Here is a 19,845-nt window from a genome sequence, read left to right as displayed (position 1 = left end):
ATGGAGTACTGAGGACAAATGAATGCAGTGGTTGGCTGGGGCATGCTGAGAGCAGGCAAGTGCTCACCTGTAAATCCCATCTTTATTTGCCCGGGGATGTACCTTCCCTTCCAGATCCTGACTTGCCTGACATTAGGCGCTCACAAATTTACTTAATACAGAGGTAGGTGAGAGAAAACAGATACAAAACCTTACTCGATTGGTTTAGGGGTGAAACAAGTAATAGTGGAAAAGTAGGAGACTGTGTCCTAGACAGCACCGAGAGCACACAGGAGAAAATGCTCAGCCTGGGGGTCTCCTGTCCTAGTGATAAGCTGTCCACCTTAGGATGGCTGCTGGCTGCAGACCAGGGGAAAGGAAGCACACCTCTCATCTCCAGGTGGATTCTGAGCAAGAGAAATGTGGAAACGGAGATCTGTAGGTAAGATCTGCATTTTAAACCAAACCACCCTCAGATTCTGGCCGATCCAGAAACACTGGTGCAAGTAATTTGAAACAGAACCTTCTGGTTCACAAAGGATCCTTCACTCAGATGAATAAGGGAAAATAAAAGAAGGGGTGTCCATAACCCCAAAGAATTATTGTTCTATTGTTAATATACAGCCTGGGGGTGGGAGGCAGCTCTGTGACAGATTACATGCCTCACCCATTGTGAGGCCCTGAGTTCGATCCCCGGCTCTGCAACAGAAAAAGAGAAGAGTACCTCATGGTGATCTGATTAAAAAATACAACTTTAATTTAAAAAAAGAGAGATTAGAGGAATAAAATGTGTTCCCTCTCTTACATGAGGAGTATGGATCTTGTTCTCCCCAGTGGAATCAACAGGGCTGGGAAAAGGAGCCAGTTTCACCCAGACCAAGAAGGGTGTATCTTTGGGTCTATTTGCTGGACCCCAAGCTCTTGGGGACAGAGTCGTGGTTTAGGGATTACTTTTACTCTTCTAGCTTAGGTTGCTACAGGCCTTTCAGCACAACAGGAACAAGCTATGTGACATACCAACAGATAGAGCCAACTTGATCTGGAGTGAATCTATAAGGCAGCAATCTTATTATTAAAAAAAAAACCTTAAAAAGCCACCATAAAAAATGCTCATTATTTGACCAGCTGGTCAACTCTTCCCTTCCTCTTTGCTGTAACAGCACCTGTTGCCTTAGAAGTGTGCAGCGTTCTCACACTAATGTGCCAGAACCGCCACCCTGCCCACGCTGGCACCAACCTCCCCTCACCCGGAGACCTGCATATCAAATATTACTTCCTGCTGTCGACAACCACACGGCTTTGGCAGTTAGCATCAAAAGCAAACACACACGGAGAACAGAAGGCCCAACGCTGGGGTGGAAGAGCAAGCAGAGGTAATGTTTCATCAACTTTTCACTGGTGCCCCTGTGCAAAAATCTTAGAGCCCAGCATGTATTTCAAACTTCCATCAAAGAGCTCTTCTTTTCCTCCCTCCAGTGTGGTGAACTGAAGGAGGCCCCTCCTCTGCCTCTTCCCTGAAACACAACACAGGAGAAACGGCTTCAGGACCCTGACCTGCCTGACTTCTCGCGTGAGCCATGATGTAAGGAAGCTTGGTGAGTACTTCCACAACCAGCACATTCCAGGGCTGACTAAGGCACACAATCTGTTCAATGGTGATGGCTCATTGTCACAGGGGCTAAATGTGTCTGAATGTAACAAGCCTCCACCATCTTTTTCCTCTCTTCAGCACCAGACAATTTGAGGGAAGTAATCAGGATGAACGTTAGCATCCAGAACGGGCCTGGCTTCCAGACCAGGTGACATCTTCCCCAGGACACCCCCCCACCCCAAATCTAGATGGTATAGCAAGAGGCATCCTAATTTCTTCTTTATATGTTTATCTTTTTAAAAAGATATTTATAGATAAGAATACAAAATAAATTTAATAGGAACTCTGCTTGCAATATTTAGAAGTGAAAGAACCCTTCAATATTATTATTATCCAAGCCCTATATTTTAGAGATAAGCAAGCTGGATTCAAAGAAATTCAACCTGAGGCCACCTGGCAAAGAGCTAGGAATCTATTTCCTGAGTTTAGAACACAAGGCAAGGCAAGGTCCATCTTCTGTGCTACTCAGTATTCATTTGAGAGCTTTTAGTACACAGTGGAGGTTCTCTTTGGGGTCTGAGAGATATAGCTCAACATTCTTTTGCAGGCGGAAGTTCCAGGCTCCATCTTGGACCCTGTGTGGTCCCCTAAGCACCAGACCTGTCAGGTGGGCCCACTCCCACTCCCAACAACAGCAGATCAATACAGAGTAAAACTGTACAGCACAGATGTTGATCACTACTGACTGAAAGAGCCGGAAAAGAAGAGAGAAAGGCTGCGAAGAACTCCGGGCTCTGCCTCTGATCTCACTCTGGGAGATGTCATGTCTCAGTTTCAAAGGCCCCTTCTTTTGATGCCAGCCTTCTACACAGTCCTCTGAGTTCCTTCAGCCCTTCCACCCCAGCTGCCCTGAACCCTTCCGCGCCTTGAGCATCTATGCACATGAGGGTGAAGCACTGGTTGACTCTCAGCTTTCTAAATGTGAGCAAGCCCTCAAAGGGAGAGAGTCAAGGGACTGGCCTCTCCCAGAGGGAACCCAGATGCTTGCTTGAATAACTCCCCATAAGGCCTCAGAGAGAGGTCAAAGGGGCTGGGGGGGACACACCTCCCACACTCTGTCCAAGTTTGATTCCCAGCACTGCGCTGGTGGCCCCATGTACCATGGGCGAGAGACTGAACCTGTAGATTCGCACTGCTGGGCTAGATTATGACCTGGAGTGACAATCCCCACCCACTTCCCAGATCTCCTGAGCACTGCTTGGGAGCACCCCAACAATGAAAAAAAAAAACTGAGCTAAGTATATAAAGACATCCGGTGTAGATTCTGTACTCTTTGAGGGTCTGGTGTTTTGTTCTGCTCTGCTAGTTGGGGGCCATACCAGTGTAGCTTGGGCTCTGTGCTCATGGTGACTCCTGGAATGCTTGGGGGAATCAAGTGGCGCTGGAAATTGAACTGGGTCAGCCACATGCAAGGCAAGCCCTTACCCCTGTACTATCTCTCTGGCCCAGATTCTGCAGTATTCTAGTAAATACAGCTATATGTACACAGAATACAAAATATGAGGGATGGTGTATATTCGATTCACAAACATTTGTAGTGCTTTTGGGGTCTTAGTCACTGGTTTGTGGGGTGGCATCGGTTCTAGAGTTCAGATGACCGGGCACGTACTGCTAGAGAGGGCCTTACGTTTCTATCACCTTCCTCTGAAAGAACAAAGACACAACCAGTGGGTCTGTAGCCAGTTCCTTTAGATTTTCCACCAAATCCATTTTTGGAATTATTACCATCACAGGCATTTGGTGCTGGGGTAGAACTGGGGGCACACTCAGCTCTTCTGGGGCTCATTCCTGGCTCTGTACTCAGGAATTACTCCTAGCAATGTGGGGGACCATATGTGCTGTTAGGGATCAAACCCAGATTGGTCATGTGCAAGGCAAGCACTTTACCCCCTGTACTAGTTCCTAGGTGGTGGTGTTGTTTTTAAGTCTTTCCTGGTAAAACAAAAAGGTCTCTGGGTCTCTCACCTTCTGCAGTTCTCTGGTCTATTCTTGGCTTTCCTAGCTAAGCTGCCTCCGGTAGAAAGCTCCATTCAGATTCTTATTCTAGTCTTTCTCCATCTCTCACCAAGAATTATCTCTAAAGTGTAAGAACTGACAAGTGATGGATAATTTGCATTTTAACCCTATTCAAATTTTCGTAAATGGTTTAATATGCATGCTAATATTCCATCATTATTCCAATTAAGGAAACTATTATGTTAAAATGCTTAATCAGAAGAATTAGGGAGAACTCCAGACACTTAAAATTAACCTCTAATAGTCTTGACATTCATATCATTTAAGTGCAATTTGCCAAGCTATAAGCAACTCCATGCTTAAGACTTCTGTTTAGGCTCATGGGGATTCCTGATAAGACCTAAAAAGCAATTCATTTCCTAACTAGATTGCTGTCTAGAAGAATAAACTAAAAAGGCTGCAATTTAAATACAATCAAATCCCCAAGCAATCACATTCCAGGAGACTTAAACACCATCATCTTGATCCCCAGGAACAACAATGCTATTCGCATCAGAAACAACACAACCACTTCCTCTTTCTCTGACCTTCTCTGTTTAATTACTTCCTGTGATTTCTTCTAGGGCTGAGCCAGCCTGCATCCCAGGGCAGTAGGCTTTCTATAGAAGACTGATTTGCCTAGGCGGTGCAGAAAGCCAGTGGACTGTCGGACATGAAACATACAGTGCTAGGACTTTAGATTTCAGTTTTAATGTTGGATTTCCCAACATTCTCCAGGAATTTGTAAGTGGTAAGAAAAGAAAAACTTCTTCCAACACATTCCTATCTAAATCAAGCTATTCCTGGGGCTGGAATATAGCACAGCGGGTAGGGCATTTGCCTTGTATGCAGCCGACCCGGGGTACGATTCCCAGCATCCCATATGGTCCCCCAAGCACCGCCAGGAGTGATTCCTGAGTGCAGAGCCAGGAGTAACCCCTGTGTATTGGCGGTTGTGACCCAAAAAGCAAAAAAATAAAAATAAACAATAAATAAATCAAGCTATTCCTCAAAACTAGAAAGTCCTACCAAAGATGGGTAAGCATAGGCACTGGATAATCCCTTACAGTGTAGAAGCACCACTTTCATACCTAAGGAGCGCCTTCAACAGACTCTAAATGCCACGTATGTAAAGTTAGCTTTTCATAATTGTCTGAGAATGAAGATATAAACCTGGCAGCTATGAGTCAGCACTCACAATAGCAGATCAGCTTTGCTACTCAGTGTGGTCCATGGACCAGCAGCATCTGTGCATTCACAAAAATCTGCACATTTTCAGGCCTTATTCAGGATCCTAATTTAACAAGATTCTCGGAGGATTCCTTATGCTACTTAAGTCTGATTCTCTTAACTACAGACCCAGGAGAAAACTGTGCATTGTTATCCATTCTGCCTACACATTGCTTCCAATAAGGTAAGGTGCCTAGTTCTCGTTTCAAAAGAGCTCTCGGAGGGCTGTTCTATCAGCACAGAAAAGGCACCTCCCAGTTCCCCACTCCACACAGCTGTACCAGGAAGGCCAGGGAGACACGTCACCTCACATTTTTGAGTCACTGATAGAATTTTAAGTAAAGGAAATCAAACTATATACACAACTTTGGGGAATTTTTCTTTTTATAGAAAACATTGGTTTTATGAAGTTATGATCACATTCAATGTTTCAGAAGTAGGATCTGAAGTCAAAGGACCTGGGTTAAACATACAAATCCTATTCTGTGATTTCAGGCAAAATATGTAAACTTTTTGCCTCTCCTCAGTGCCCTTGCCTGTGGAACAGACTGCACCCATGTGAGTGTACACGTGCTTGGACACACAGCAATCTCCACCCCACGCCTTCTCCTTACTCTCTGAAAAGGACTCCAAGAGCTTGGGTTAGTAGGGAATGTGCCAGCAAGGGCATGGGTTTCTTCAATGCTTTGGATGAAGAGTTCCCCCAAACCCAGAGGGATTCTGGGAGTCCTGAAAAAAGGTGAGGATAGTAAGGGAAGAAAACTCCATTCAGCAATAAATTGATTATCCAGCGGTTGCATCCTTTGGGCGTTCGAGCAAGTGAAAGCATTTAGAGCTGTCGCTGAGCTGACAGAGGACATAGACTCCCTACTCCTGGAGTCTGCTCACAGGAGCTTGGGATGTCGAATCAGGTGACCGCACCAGGCAGGCACTCATCTGCTAATCACTTGCTCCCATTCCTCCAGCCCCCCCCTCACTTTTTTATTTTTTGTCCAATAACTTAAAACTGTTTTACAATTAGAGGTTATGTTCTAAAGGCAAGATACAATTTGAAGTCTTTCACGCTCCCTCCAAAATCTAGTATCCCAAATTTTCCTTAAATTTAAAAGTTTTTTTTTCAATCAGGAGCTGTATGTCACCCCAACCCCAACTCCCCATGGGCCCATGAAAATGGGAAAAAATGGAGTGGGTAGAGGGTTTGAGCACAACACAAGATTGGGGGCTAACCAGTAGGACCACAAGAAAGAAACAAGGCTGGAAGGAGAAGGGGGGGCATGATTGGAAAAAGGAGAAATACTGGTTTAAATGACATCTACGAATACAGTAAGGACGTCAGAATATGTTAACCACAGATGCCCATTCAGAAATCTGCTTCCACATGTTACAATAACCTTTAGGATCTTCAGGGCCAGAGAAAGGTACGGAGCTCACTTGTGGCTGGAGTTGTCTATTTGGGCATATTAAGCTGAAGGAAAAACAATCACGGATTTGATTAAATGTATTAAGTTAAGGAAAGAGATTTAATTACTGTGTTAAGACTGTATTCACACGACTTTTAAAATCCTATTAAAGATGGGCAAAATTATTGGGATCTGATGGTTAAATTAAACCTTTGGTCCAGTATCCACTTCATTCCTTGGCTGGAAATAGAAAATGCAAACATCAACATAGTATGCTATTGAACAAAAGATGTCATGAACTGTCGTACTCCAAAGGGAACCTTCAGTCCCACCCAACCACCGCAAACCTTCTAACTTCTGATTTAGAAAAAAACTGTACATTGTTAGTAACAGAATTTCTAGGTCACAGACAGGGAGCCAGGAATGCTGCTACCATAAACAACAAGTGCCCCTGAAAGACAGAAAACCTCAAAAAGCAATGCCAGCTGCGATCACTGAATACAGGGAACAAGAGTCATGTGGGCATTACTGATAACAGGGCAGAGTGAAGGTGCTCTTCTGAATAGCACTGGGAAACCCAACGAAAAACTGAACATGACTTCCAGGCTCAACTGCTCTTCTCACAAACCCCTGGGCGAGTCATTCAACACTCTTGGGGTATAAAGTGAGAATCTCTTTCTCTATCTTCAAAAGATTACCATGAAGCAAAAATGGTTGATGGACATTCTCTGCCATGTAAATTCTAAAAGTAGGGGCTGAAGTGATAGTATAGCACGCATAAGTTGCTTGTCTGCCTGGCACGTGACCAACTGGGGTTCAATCCCCAGCACCCCTCTTTGGTCTCCTGAGCCCCGCCAAGAGTGATCCCTGAGCATAGAGCCAGGAGTCAGCCCTGAGCACTGCTGGGTGTGGCCCAAAACCAAACAAACAAAAAGATAAATTCAAAAAGTAAATGATACTTTTCTACATCATGTAAGACCTACTGCCTGGAAGGGTGCCACTGAATTTCCAATTTTATGAGGAGTTACGCTAAAATAAAATGCCTAACCTAGACTACCTACACTTTTAAGTTAGAAGTAGTTAGGAGAAAGAATTTCGCTTACCTTGACACTGGCGTAGTGACTGAGTGTGTTTGTTCTGGACCCTTCCTTAGTAGAGAACAGAAACAGGGTGTGACCCCAGAGCCTGCACTTCTTCCACTTAACACCATGGCAGACTCCTCTCTCTTCTGGCAGATTTGAGAAAGTAAGCACAGAGTCTTTTTGGATGTAGATAGGTACACTCTGAATACTTATTTGGATGTTTTAGTGTGAGGCAAATTCTATTTTAATTACTGAATATTTACTTTAACCATGTCATAAACATGCAGAAAGCCTACTCCGTGCTCAGTGGGTATGAAGGTCAATGAGCTACTATTTCCACAGTTACTACTCCCAGAAGGGCAGATGGGCCGCGTTTTTCTGTGCCTTTTCAGGGTGGAATACAAATACAAAATAAACAGTGCTTATCTGAAAAATCCATACGGGAGACCTGAGCCAAAGCAATGTGGGGGGAGGGGGTGGGGAGAAGAGACCAAGTAATGAAAATGAGAAGACAAGGATCTCATTACCAGATGATCAAGGTTAGGACAATTAAAACACTTAGCATGTTAATTAAGGTTTCAACATTTATCAAAGGGCCACAGGGACTATACCTAAGGGATAAAAACACCACATTTTAAAACCATTATTTTTCAGTACAGAAGAACTGTGAAACTGTAAAATCTTCTGTCTTGGGTTTTCTTTTTTGTGTGGGGCGGGAGGGGTGTTGGGCCACACCCGGTGATGCTTAGGGATCACTCCTGGTGGGCTCAGGGAACTCTAAGGGATACTGGGACCAAACCTGGGTCAGCTGCGTACAAGTCAGGGCCCCTACCCACTGTGCTACTGCTTCTGCCCCATAAGCCTTACACTTTTAGAAGCTGCTTCTATTATTCTAATCTCTTTAATGATAAGTGCTAAATGCTAGGAAGAAATCAAAATGTATTCATTCCTTCACCTCTAATTGCAAATAAACATAGAAATGTTTTTAAATAAACATCCAACAACCCTTTGAGAGTTCACTAAGTATAACTTACTATCATGCGGGCAAGATGTCACTTGTGAACAAGCTGATAAAAATTACCTGAGAATGAATCAGTACAAGCTAGCTGTTCTTTTTAATTTAGCAAATTCCTTAAGCAGCTAATGTCAAGTATTTTACTAAGACCCCCTTCCATGACACAGGACACATGCCAAACTGTAACAATCCTTCACACCTACCCCAAGCAAGAAGAAATTACATTTGGCTGCACAAGGCAAGGTGCACACGTGCAAAACACTGCTTCTCTCTACTTGAGAGGCTCAAAAGCCCAACGAAACACCTTTTAAAAATTAACACCTTGACAGCTGGGATCAGACGGAGAATACAATGAGAAGGGTATTTGCCTTGCATGCAGTCGACCCAGATTCAAACCCTGGCAGTCCAAATGGTCCCCCGTGCACAACCAGGAGTACTTCCTAAGTGCAAAGCCAGGAGAAAACCCTGAGCACTGCCAGATGTGGCCCCAAAACAAAAAAATGGGGCTGGAGAGATAGTGCAGGCATTTGCCTTGCACGCGGTCAAACCCAGTTTGATTCTAAGCACCACGTGGTTCCCGGAGCACTGAGAAGCAACCATCCCTCCTCTCCCCCCAAATCAGGATTATAGCTTTAAATATCAGTTTAAGGATTATTTGTAAGAATGTGGTATGGAGTTTATGAATGTGACTAGGTCTTTAAAAAAAAATTTTTTTTTTTTTACTTGAGAAAATAAGCCAGAGCAAACAACACACACCAAAACTTCCTGCTCCGCCTCTATTATCATCGTGTTCAGTTGCTGAGGATTCTGCTGTGAGATTGTGTATTTGTGTTCAGCCCCAGCAATACAGGAACTATGCCAATATTGGAGTTCATCAGCACAGCTGTCTCCAACTTCAAGTGTGAAGACTCCATCAGAACCCTGCAGCTCCTGCAAATTGTTAATATCATGATTTCTGCAGAGATTCTCCCGCTGGGGCAGAAACACAGGCCTGGGCTTACTGCACTCGGGATCTTCTGCTTCCAGGCTCCCGCAAGAGGGACAAGAATCAAATCACCAACAGAGAGTTAGGGACCCAGTTTCCACAACACAGGATCAAGAGTTTCAAGCAAACACAGAGCTTCTTCACAAACAAGCAAAAAAAAAGAAAAAAAAAAAAACAGGCTATGGACTGGAGAGCAAAGCACTCAATGGACTGAGTCTGAGCAAACCCTTCCCACACAGAAGGACAACATTCACTCCCCCACGCAGAGGGTCCCCCATATGCTGCTGGGAGTAGCCCTTGAGCAGGGCAAGGTGTGGTCCGAAACCAATCCAAAATAAAAACACAAAAGTAAAGTAAGGAGGAAACTTTATACACATTCTAAATAAATCAAATTATTCTGTCAGTCAGCTGGGGTAAAACAGCTTTCTGAAATAATTAAATTCATTTTTTAATTCACTAGATGCTAATTAGGCAACCACAAATGTGTCGAAGGGTATAACAGGGCCAACAATTAGAAAACTAGGCAGTTGAGAAGTCAGCTTGAATTCAAAGAGCTGAAATTCAGGGGCGGAAGACTGCACCCAAGCCAGATCCAACTCGAAATGGTGATCATCGCCATCACTACTGGAGGTCAAGGAAAAAATTGGTACAGTCACCAATTTCCACCTGGAGAGTGGAATGGGGAAAGTGGAGGGCTTCATGCTGGCTGGGGGAATAAGCAGAATTTTACTTGTTCAAGAGTCAACAGATTGTTGAGGCAGAATAATTTTGGTATTCATACCAACTCACTTTTCCTATATTTTACTGGCTAAAGGAACAAGCACATAGAGGACCAGCTTCAGCTAGAAAGGAGGTAACATTTGTTAATATCCCCATGTAAACAAACCCAGCAGATGGAGGTTAGTCCAGGCCCACAATCTAACAAGCTGTTCCACCTTTGCAGTAAGCACATTAAACAATGACTTTATGCAATGGCAACAACTTATGCAATGACAATTACTTTATATTATGACAATTTCCTGGCTTATAAGCGTCTTTCAACCTTTCCAAGAATTTTTGTTTTGTCTCACTTTCAAATTTTTCTGATGGATAGACCAAGGTTCCAATACCACCTAGTCAACTCTATTTACTGAGTCCACTCATGTAGCGTGGGAAACACATTCCCTTCTGAGGCAAATGCAAAGAAAATAGATCAATAGCTGTTGATTTAATTTCCACAACCATTATTTTAATGAATGGAAAGCTCACATTCTACCTAACATGTAAGTAGCTGGATTCACACTCCTATAATCCTAAAGTGTATCACAGAATTCTCAAGACAAGTTTAACTTTAAATTCAGTCTAATTCAGTAGGTGCAGCACAGGTAGGATGAAGAAAGTGAGAATTCTGTGGCAGCATATTGTCACCAACTTGAAATTAAAGACCACATGACTGGCAGTGTGACTTATCGAGTCAGAATGGATAGGGCTGGCCATGCTCTCTCTTCAGGCAGTACCTCCCAGTTCTTCCAGGGGCCAAGGTGTAACACAGCAATGAAAATACTAGCCCTGTATATGCGAGGTCCCAGGTTCAATCCCTAGAACTGCAAAAACTAACATGAACACGCACACACAGACACACACAGACACACACTCTTCCCTGATCCAAGTTTTCACAGTGCTCAATCCCAACTCATTTGGTTACTAGGTAAAAATTACTTTATCTCTTTGTGCCTCGGGGAAGCCATCTGTACATGGGGTTAATAATACTCCCTACTTTATCAGATTGTTGAAAAGACTAAATGAATAAAAGGCTATTGGGCGAGAGGTGAAGAGACAGTAAGGGGGTTAAGGCACTTGCCTAGCAGGCAGCTGACCCAGTTTCATCCCTGGCACCGCTTAATATTCCCAAGCACAGAGCTAGGAGCAAGGTCTGAGCATTCCAGGGTACAGTATGCAGAGAATGCCCCTCTCACCTTCAAGGGTCAAGGATGTAGCTTAGGAGCAGAGTTCGTGCACAACATGTGTAAGGCCTGGGATTCCATCCCTGACATCAGCTCAGTTACACGGGATTACACCTCCTTCACAGGGTTATTTGAAATCTCACAAGCTAAACCTATGGGAACTCAAACTCAGTGCCCTGCAAAGAACCATAGTAGATACCTACCTTATACTTAGTGCTGTACCATAAGCTTTACAAAGGCTATCTCACCTAATTCTCATGACAGCTTCACAAAACTGGTGAATTTATTTGCATTTTTATCTTTCATTTACATAGAAAAAAGAAACCAAGATGATATACCTAAGAAACTTGCCTTAAATCATAAAATGAACAAATAACTGCATTCAAAGGGGGATCTGATTAGAGTCTGGCTGAAATAACCAGTTATGCCAGACTTTTTTCTTACAATGGAGAGCGTTAGGCGCATTCATAATTTTCCACATTGTGATGATAGTATTATGTGTCATAGAAGAGTTTTCTATTTTTTCCCTTGGTGTGTGTGGGGAGGTATATTGAGGCCACTCGTGGATGCGCTCAGGACTTAATACTCCTAGCTCTGTGCTCAGGAGTCATTCCTGGCAATGCCCAGGGAACCACATGATGTTATGAGGCACCCTGTATTACACTGGGCTTGGCGTATACAAGGCCCTCTGCACTCAGGGATCATTCCTGAGGGGCTTGGATGACCATATGTGGTGGAGGAGATTGCACCTGGGTTGGCCATGTGCAAGCAAGCAGCCTACCCACTATACTATCACTCTGGTTCCCAGAAGAGTATTCTCTTTGGTTCCAAAGTAAGCTATAACATAATTAGATATTAGGGTCTTGACATCTGTAATTTCCTTGAGATAGTTCAACAAAAATATTTAAGCCCTTTAAAAGGAAAAAAAAAAAAGAAGAGCAACCTTTCAAGATTCGGAGAAAGGGAAAGAGAAAGGCTGCAGTTCATTCTCAGCAAGATGAGGATGCTGCAGAAAAGAAAACAAAACCCATCTCCTCAGCCACAGCCTGCCTGAGAAGACTCTTTAGTTTGCCACTTCCAAACAATTCATAACCACGATCAAATGCTTTTAAGAGACAGATAAAATATGCATGATTTACATTTTTCTTTTATTCCTGCCTATCAAAGACCACTTTCAATATCTTATTGATGTTCTTGACTTTTTTAAATTATTAAAAAAAACCTTGTGGTATTGTAAATCTTAATATGCATTCTTTGGGTTGTCTTGTTTTTTTTTTGGGGGGAGGGTGAAAGTAGGCACACTTGGCAATGGTCAGGAGTTACTCCTGTCTCTGCACTCAGGAATTATTACTGGCAGTGCTTGGGGGACTATGAATAAGGGATGCCAAGAATCAACCTTGGGAGGCTGCATATAAAGTAAGTGCTCTACCTGCTGTAGTATCTCACGACTGCCCCCAAAATCTCTCTCTCTCTCTCTCTCTCTCTCTTTGGCTTTTTGGGTCACACCCAGCAATGCTCAGGGGTTACTCCTGTCTCTGCACTCAGGAATTACTCCTGGTGGTGCTCAGGGACCATATGGGATGCCAGGAACAGAACCTGGGTGAGTCACATGCAAGGTAAACACCCTACCCACTGTACTAGCGCTCTGGCCCTGACCCCCAAATCTTAAGTGTCTTTTGATGTACGGAATGGAATTAAAGATCACTGTCTTTTCCACAAGGCAGCTAGTTTTTAGGTGCATCAGTAAAAAGACCAGACAAGTTTTCAGAAATAATCCATGTCTTTTATTACAGAGGATTTTGAAATGGATATGGGAAAAAGTGAGATGAAAACTATTATTCATTATCATTATTGTCTGGGGGTCATATCCAGTGATGTTCAAGGGAACTGCTAAGAGGTCACCCCCAGTGGTATTCAAGGGACCATATGGTGCCAAGGATCAAACCTAGGGCCTACAGCATATAAAGTATATGCTATAGCCCATTGAACTATTTAGCCCAAAATATTATTTTTTAAAATTAAGTATAATTTTGGTAGTTTCAGATTCTGATTGTGTTCTGAGACCAAGTGTAGCAGATTTAAATATTTGCTTTTACTTAAAATATTTTAATATAAATTTTAAATATTCTTAGGCTACCAAGAAAATCTATTTCACCTAAGGTGCAGATATTTTTTTCCAGGTCTCAAGTTTGAGGTCACAGATTATCTTGATAAGAAACACCCTTCCTACTGCCAAAAGGTATCTGAAGGACCTCAAACACAAAAAAACCTCAGGAGAGAACACAGTTTTGTTCTGGCATAAAGGAGAGGTATCCGAGTCTAGCAAGAACGTAGGCTAACATGGCTACTGTTATCAGTCATTTTAGCTCCGAGCTTCTAGACAGCAATGGCAAAAAAACAATAACAAAAAGCAATCAGTTGAAGAGAGAAACCTTCTTCCTGGCTCACACAATTAAAAGGCATTTTTCATATGGGCCGTTATATAAGAAAATGGAACAATATAATGGACATTGTCCACAAATGGCAGTTACCGCCCATGCAGTTCTTTCAGGCGATTCATGTGTCCTGCCAAGGTGATTACATTAACGTAATGCCAAGAAGCCTATTTCTCTAGTTGGGCCATGGCCTTGCGGATTTCTGACACTAGAAACTGTCCTCAAATGGCCACTGTCTCCACTGGGCTTCCGGCAGCAATGGGGACAATCAGCACCAAATTGAGGTGCTCTGAGAGCTTGGAGAAGGTGTTTACTCCTTGCCTGGTCATCCACCCCAAATCCTTTTGCTTGGATCCTCCACGGGCTAGGATGCAAAGCGGAGGGCTGCAGTTAAAAAGAGAGAGGCCCAGTCTCCAGGGATGAAGAATGCTGAAGCCAGAGTGGGTTAATTGTCCTTCACGATTACTACAGCTACCTACATGTATGTTCAAGTACAAAGAAAACCCCCCAAAAGACCTGTTTTTTGAAACCCAGAAAGAGGCAAGGTGCACAGCATAATCCATCTCCTCCGTATTTTAGCCCTCAACACACCAACTTTTTCCATTTTACCACTTCAAGACATGGCCTATGAAAGCAAAGCAAAATATCTCCTAGAAAAGTCAGCAAATGTGGCTCATGGACGCCAGACTGGATCCTCTACAGCCACGGGAAAACCAGAGGTTACTGGAGTGAGGCTCCCTGAGGATTCACAGGAAGGAAATTTCTTTTCCCCAAACACCAATCTTCCCAACCTTCTCCCCGCGACCTTCCGCCCCGCCCAGCAACAACAGACGCCCAAGGATAAAGGGGCATTTTAAAAAAAAAAGTGAGCAGGTCCTTAGGAGTAGGGCATTAGCATTCTGTCACCTGCTGCAGGCAAGTCTTCCCAGTCGCCCAGCCCTGAGTCATTTCCCCTCTCCGCAGTGAGCCTCAAGGCTCCCTGGGGCAAAAGACTCAGGGCCTCCTGGGCTTCCCTGCCCGCAGCCCCCACACCCCTGCAGACCCGCGCGGAGCCGCCCTGTAGACGCTGCCCACCGACTCCTCGCGTCCAGGCGGGTGCCAGAGCAACCTTGGCTAATGGCAGCTCTGAATGAAAAGAGCCCAGGCAGGCTCCGGATTTATGAATGTGCAGGGGAGGAGGGAAGGGATATCATGTGACAATAAAGGAGAGTGTCTTATTCACAAAAAAAAAGAAAGAAAAAGAAAGAAAAGAAAAAGAAAAAGAAAGTGGTTGTTGGCTGACGGTAGGGACAGCCGGTGAGCAAACCAGTGGCGGCCACCGAGCACCGAGCAGTGACACTCGGACCCAAGGCCGACGACCTCAGGCGCCCGGCCTCCCGTAGCACCCGCGATTTGGTAACGCCTCGGGCAGCGGGTGGGAAAGCGCCAAACCGGATCTGGCAACCGAGAGGTAGGAGGGAGCTGTACCTTAGCCCCGGGCTGGCGGAAGGCAGCGGTCCCGCCGGAGTCGGCGGCGGGTCGGCTCCGGGGCCCCCCGGGCGCAGCGCCTGCAGCATTGTTCCCCTCGGGCTCGCACGCCTGTGCACGCGCACACGGAGTACACAACACGCCGCACGCCTGTGCACGCGCACACGAGTGTGTGTATACACACACACACACACACACACACACACAGAGCCCGGCACGCTGCCCCGCACGCTCCCAGTCCGCCCCCGCCGCACACGCCCGGGAGCCACCACCCCCCCTCCAGCTGCCCCGACCCACGGGGCGCCAGTCCCCGGCCCACAGGCGCGCGAACACACTCGCGAGCGCCGCGCCGAGCCCCCCCACCCCTACCCCGGGCCGAGGCTCCGGCCCGCCGGCCCGCGCGGGGACCCCGGGCGGCTCGCAGACCCCCGCGCCGCCTGCCCAGTCCGCTTCCAGCTCCGCCGTCTTTTTTTTATGAATGAAAATGTGGTATGCAAATGAGCGCGATTCAAGAAAAAACGAAATGGCGGAGCCTGGGCCCCAGTGGGCTCCCGAAAGGGACCACGGGGCGGGCGGGGAGGCTGGAGTCACACAAAGTCACCGTCGGAAAACCCAGCGGACCCCCGGGAAGCCCGGGCAGGGGTGTCGGGTCTTCAGTGTCCGCCCGCCCGCCCGGATATCTGCGGGGGGGGGGGGGGGGGTGGATTGCAAGTCCCTGGAGAGCGAGAGCGGGGACCGCCCCGAGGTCACCCGCGCGCCCTTGGTCCCCGCAGCAGCCACCGCTCCGCGGGTGCAAGGCGCGCCCCCGCCGGCCCGCAGCACTTCGCGCCCCCTCCTCTATTCTCCAACGACGGGGCAAGATCTCACGTCCCGACCCCCGCAAGCCAACACGAGCGGCTGCACCCCACGCCAAGTGCACCCCCACGAGCGTCCCCGGCTGCATCCTCAGCCCCAGTCCCCCCGCCCCCACGCTGTCCCCTCGGGTGGCACCGTCGTCCCACCCCGCGGCCAAACTTACTCGTCCGGGTGTGTTTCTTCGGTCATTTTCCTGTTCACCTAGACGCCTGTCCCGCGGCGGGCAGCTTCGCTCCCTTCATCTTCCTTCATCACCCCCCTCCCCGCCCCGTCTTCACATCTCCGGATCAGATCGCCTGATTTGGTGGTGCTGGTGGGGGGTGGGGGGGTACGGCGAGAGATGAAGGGGGGGCGCCGCACCGGGCAGCAGCGGCAGCAGCGGCAGCAGCAGCAGCAGCAGCAGCAGCAGCAGCAGCAGGGGAAGCGCGGCCAGGGGAGTGCGGGGCACGGTTTGGGGAAGGGGGTGCAGAGGCAGCGCGGCCGCGGGAGGAGTGAGAGCGCCGCAGCGCTCCGGGGGTTTCGGCCGCGGACGCCCGCGGAGAGAGGTTTGGCCGAGGGGGACGGGCGGTGGGGAAAGGAGGAGAAAAACAAGCGCGCGGCCAAGCGGCGGTGACTGCTGAGAGGAGGAGAGGACCCGCGGCGGGAGGGGGCTCGGTCCGGGGTCGCCCCCAAGGGGGCCGGGCCAATGCCGGTTCCGGGGAGCGCTAGGCGGCGGGGGGAGGTGCGCCGGGGAGGCGGTGCAGGGCGCCCCGTCCGAGCCCCATCTCTCCACTCCAGCGATTTACTCCATATTGGATTCTCACCGCCGCCAACAGGAGGAGGAAGTAGGGCGGAAGCGATGACGTCTTCCCAGCGGCCAGAGGTGGTGGAGTGCAAAAAGCTTCCTACTTGCAACCGAAAAAAAAAGAGAGCGAGAGAAAGAGCAAGAGAGGGAGAGAGAGAGAAAGAGGGAGGTGTGTGTGGGGGGGGGGGGGGAGAGAAACTTTGTCCCGCCTACTGAGCGAGCACACCCGGCTTCCTCTCCCCTCCCTCCGGGCTTCCACTCCCGGAGGAGCCGCGGATCGGAGTTGTTTGCGCCGAGTCGGGCTGGCTCCGGATCCTGCTTGGGCGGCGCTCCGGGTTTTAAGAAGCCCGAGAGGCGGGTGGAGGCGGGAGCGGGGAACTCGCACACATCTGGCTCCCGTTTGGGTCCCTCCCTTCTCCCAAACCCCTGGATTTTAAAATAAAATCGACTGGTGGTGGGGTGAATCGGGGAGGAGGTGCAGCGGAGGAGGAGGGAAGGCTGAGACCCGAAGGGGTGCTGAGGCTCAAAGGACCAACCCCCCGGCCCTAGGCGTGAAGGTGGGGGCGGCAGAGTGCGTTTGCCAAGGTTCTGAATGGCAGAGGCTTTTCCATTTCACTATTTGCACGTTAAAAAGAGAAAAGAAAAAGAGTGAATTCCATGCAGCTCAGCAATGCGTGCATTTTTTTTGTAGCATTGTTGGATTGTGTCCTGTTTAAGGGTAATCCCAAATATAAATTTAAATTATTCAGTAAATCTCTTCGTGGGTTATGGCCCTTGTCCCAGGCACTTGAAGGCCATAGTTACTAGACCAGAGGTTGCCAGCCTGAGGGTTTTGATCAACTGAGCTGCGGAGACAGAAAGCTCTTTGAGTTCCTTTGAGTCTTCCTGCCTTGGTCTGGGACCCTGAAGCTTTCTCCGGCAATGGAGCAATAGGCAGGACAGGCTTCCTGGTCTGCAGCCTGCACAGTGGCATAGAGAACTGACCTTGTTTTGATGCTCCGCTGTTACCGCTTAACATTCTTTACAGTGAGTTTTTTTTGGGGGGTGTGGTGGGGTGGGTATTTTAATGTGACAATACTTTCCACCATTTATATAGTGGGGGTTTTCTTGTAGAATTTTGTGCAGGAGCCAGAGATATGGTCCTTCCTCTTTCATGCTCCCCAAGTGCAGTTTGCTTTTCTATCCATCTTCCTGAGTGTGCCAAGAGTCTAACAAATTAGCAAACACTGAACAAATTAAGGGATCAAACACATGCCTCAACTATAATATGCCTAAAAGGGCATATGTGTGCATTCAGAAAGACACATGCTCCAAAGATAGTAAGAATTTCTCCTTAAGTCAAGGAGAAACTAGTAGTTTACTCTAGGTTTTCTGCTTCTCACAACCTTTGCAGATGTGAATTGGGGTTCACCTACCTTTGAGACTGACTGCTGGCATATGGATGGTGTAAAGGGCTCTAGACCTCTCTTAGTATCCTTGAGACTTAGAGTGAAATTCTTGGCAATTCTTTAGTTTCTTTATAAAACATGGATCACAAAGCCAAGTTTAAGAGTTTTTGAGATCAGTAGCAATCTATATATTTAAAAAAAAAAAACAAAACTCAGCAAATCAAGGTATCCTATCAATCCTCAGAAGACAAAGACAGTTTTAATTCTTGGTCATTGTTCTTTTTTTCCTAAAGGTGTTGAAAGAGATCCCACTGTCATCCCCAAACTCTAGGAATGTTTGTTCCTGTCAAAATGACGCAGTCAAAGGGGCCTATCTTGGGCTTCTCCCGTCCTTGTTCAGAATAACCCCATGGCAAAGTGATGTGAGTAACTCTTAATCTCTTAACACTTAATCTAAGCAGTTTAATAGCCCTACTCTGATCTCCTGGTGCCAGATCCAGCAGTACCCTGGTCCCTAAGTCTCAATTTCTGCCTCTGTATTGTCAGGGTAACACCTTCAAGATAGCCATCTGGAAAGTCAAATGGCCGTTCCGGGAAGTTTCTGTGAAGCTCATTGGGATCATGAGTTGCCTGTTGGGGGACTGGGCTTCGAGTTCTTCTACAGAGGGCCTCCTCACCCCTAAAACCTCAGCCTTTTGATGGAAAGGAACTTGGCAGGTCTCCACATTGTCTGTCCCCTCCGTTTCAACCGGTGACTTCTGCCACTTCATAAAATACATATTTGGGGGCATTAAGATGGATGTGTTTGTGGGCCTGATTGCCAGGGTATTATCCTTCAAGTCCACTGGGTTGTTCCTAGAATACAGGTGATCCTGAACGGGTGGCTTTTGCTTCAGAGGGAGGCACTGCTACAAGAACTAAGTTAAACCAGATCCTTGCGTCGCCCCACAACCTGCATAATAGTGGGGGGGGGGGGCGCAAAGGCAGGTTACTCTGAACCCGATGAAACCAAAGAGACTCAGTATAAGATCTACAGCTTCAGAGTAACGTCGACCTCATCCTCTCAACTTCACACTTAGCGGGGCCGGACTCCCCGCCTGCCTCTTCATCATTCCGAGTCCGGGGCACCCTCAGCCGGCCGCGCGGAAAGCCCGGAGCGCGGAGTCGGAGCGACCCCCTTGGGCCGCGGGACGGGCATGCTCAGTAGACCCGCAGGTCTAGTTTCACTCGGAAGCGGGCCTGGGCCGCAGCCCCCTCCTGCCCCGAACGGGGGCCTGGAGAAGTGGACACTGTCTCCGGGCAGCCCTCCTCTTTCTCGTTCTAGTCTTTCGCCGTCTCTGCTGCTCGGGGTCCGGTAGCACCGGAGTGTGGCTCTCCCCGGGCGGGCGCGGGGTGGGGGTGGGGAACCCAATAACCCTCTCAGCCTTCCCCCTGCAGGGGAGCGCGGTGACAGCTGTGATTTGGGGGTGCGGGGGTGGGGACCTGACTGTGCGCTTCGGGGTGTGCCGCCCGGTGCGGGGCCAGCCCGCAGAGGTCTCCCCCTGCAGCTGCAGCGCCCCGGCTCCCCGCCCCGCGAGGCGCGCGCGCAGCCGCGCCCTGGCCTGTCCTCGTCTCACCCTCCCCCCTCCCTGCCCCT

The 19,845-nt window shown here is 47.6% G+C and overlaps 1 protein-coding gene across 2 annotated transcripts in view; it reads right to left on the bottom strand.

Moving 5' to 3' along the window:
• SPRED2 (sprouty related EVH1 domain containing 2) overlaps positions 1 to 16,357 on the bottom strand; it is a 122,421-nt gene extending 106,064 nt beyond the window's left edge. For both annotated transcript variants that reach the window (XM_056124873.1, XM_056124874.1), the window contains exon 1: positions 16,201 to 16,357. In XM_056124873.1, coding sequence (XP_055980848.1) covers positions 16,201 to 16,226 — 26 coding nt within the window. In that variant the 5' untranslated portion in view covers positions 16,227 to 16,357. The remainder of the gene's footprint in view (positions 1 to 16,200) is intronic.
• Positions 16,358 to 19,845: the final 3,488 nt, after the last annotated feature.

Source organism: Sorex fumeus, unplaced genomic scaffold, assembly GCF_029834395.1.
Source record: "Sorex fumeus unplaced genomic scaffold, SorFum_2.1 ptg000006l, whole genome shotgun sequence".
NCBI lineage: Eukaryota > Metazoa > Chordata > Mammalia > Eulipotyphla > Soricidae > Sorex > Sorex fumeus.
Note: the sequence above shows the minus strand (reverse complement) of the source record. Positions and strands in the feature narration are given on the sequence as shown.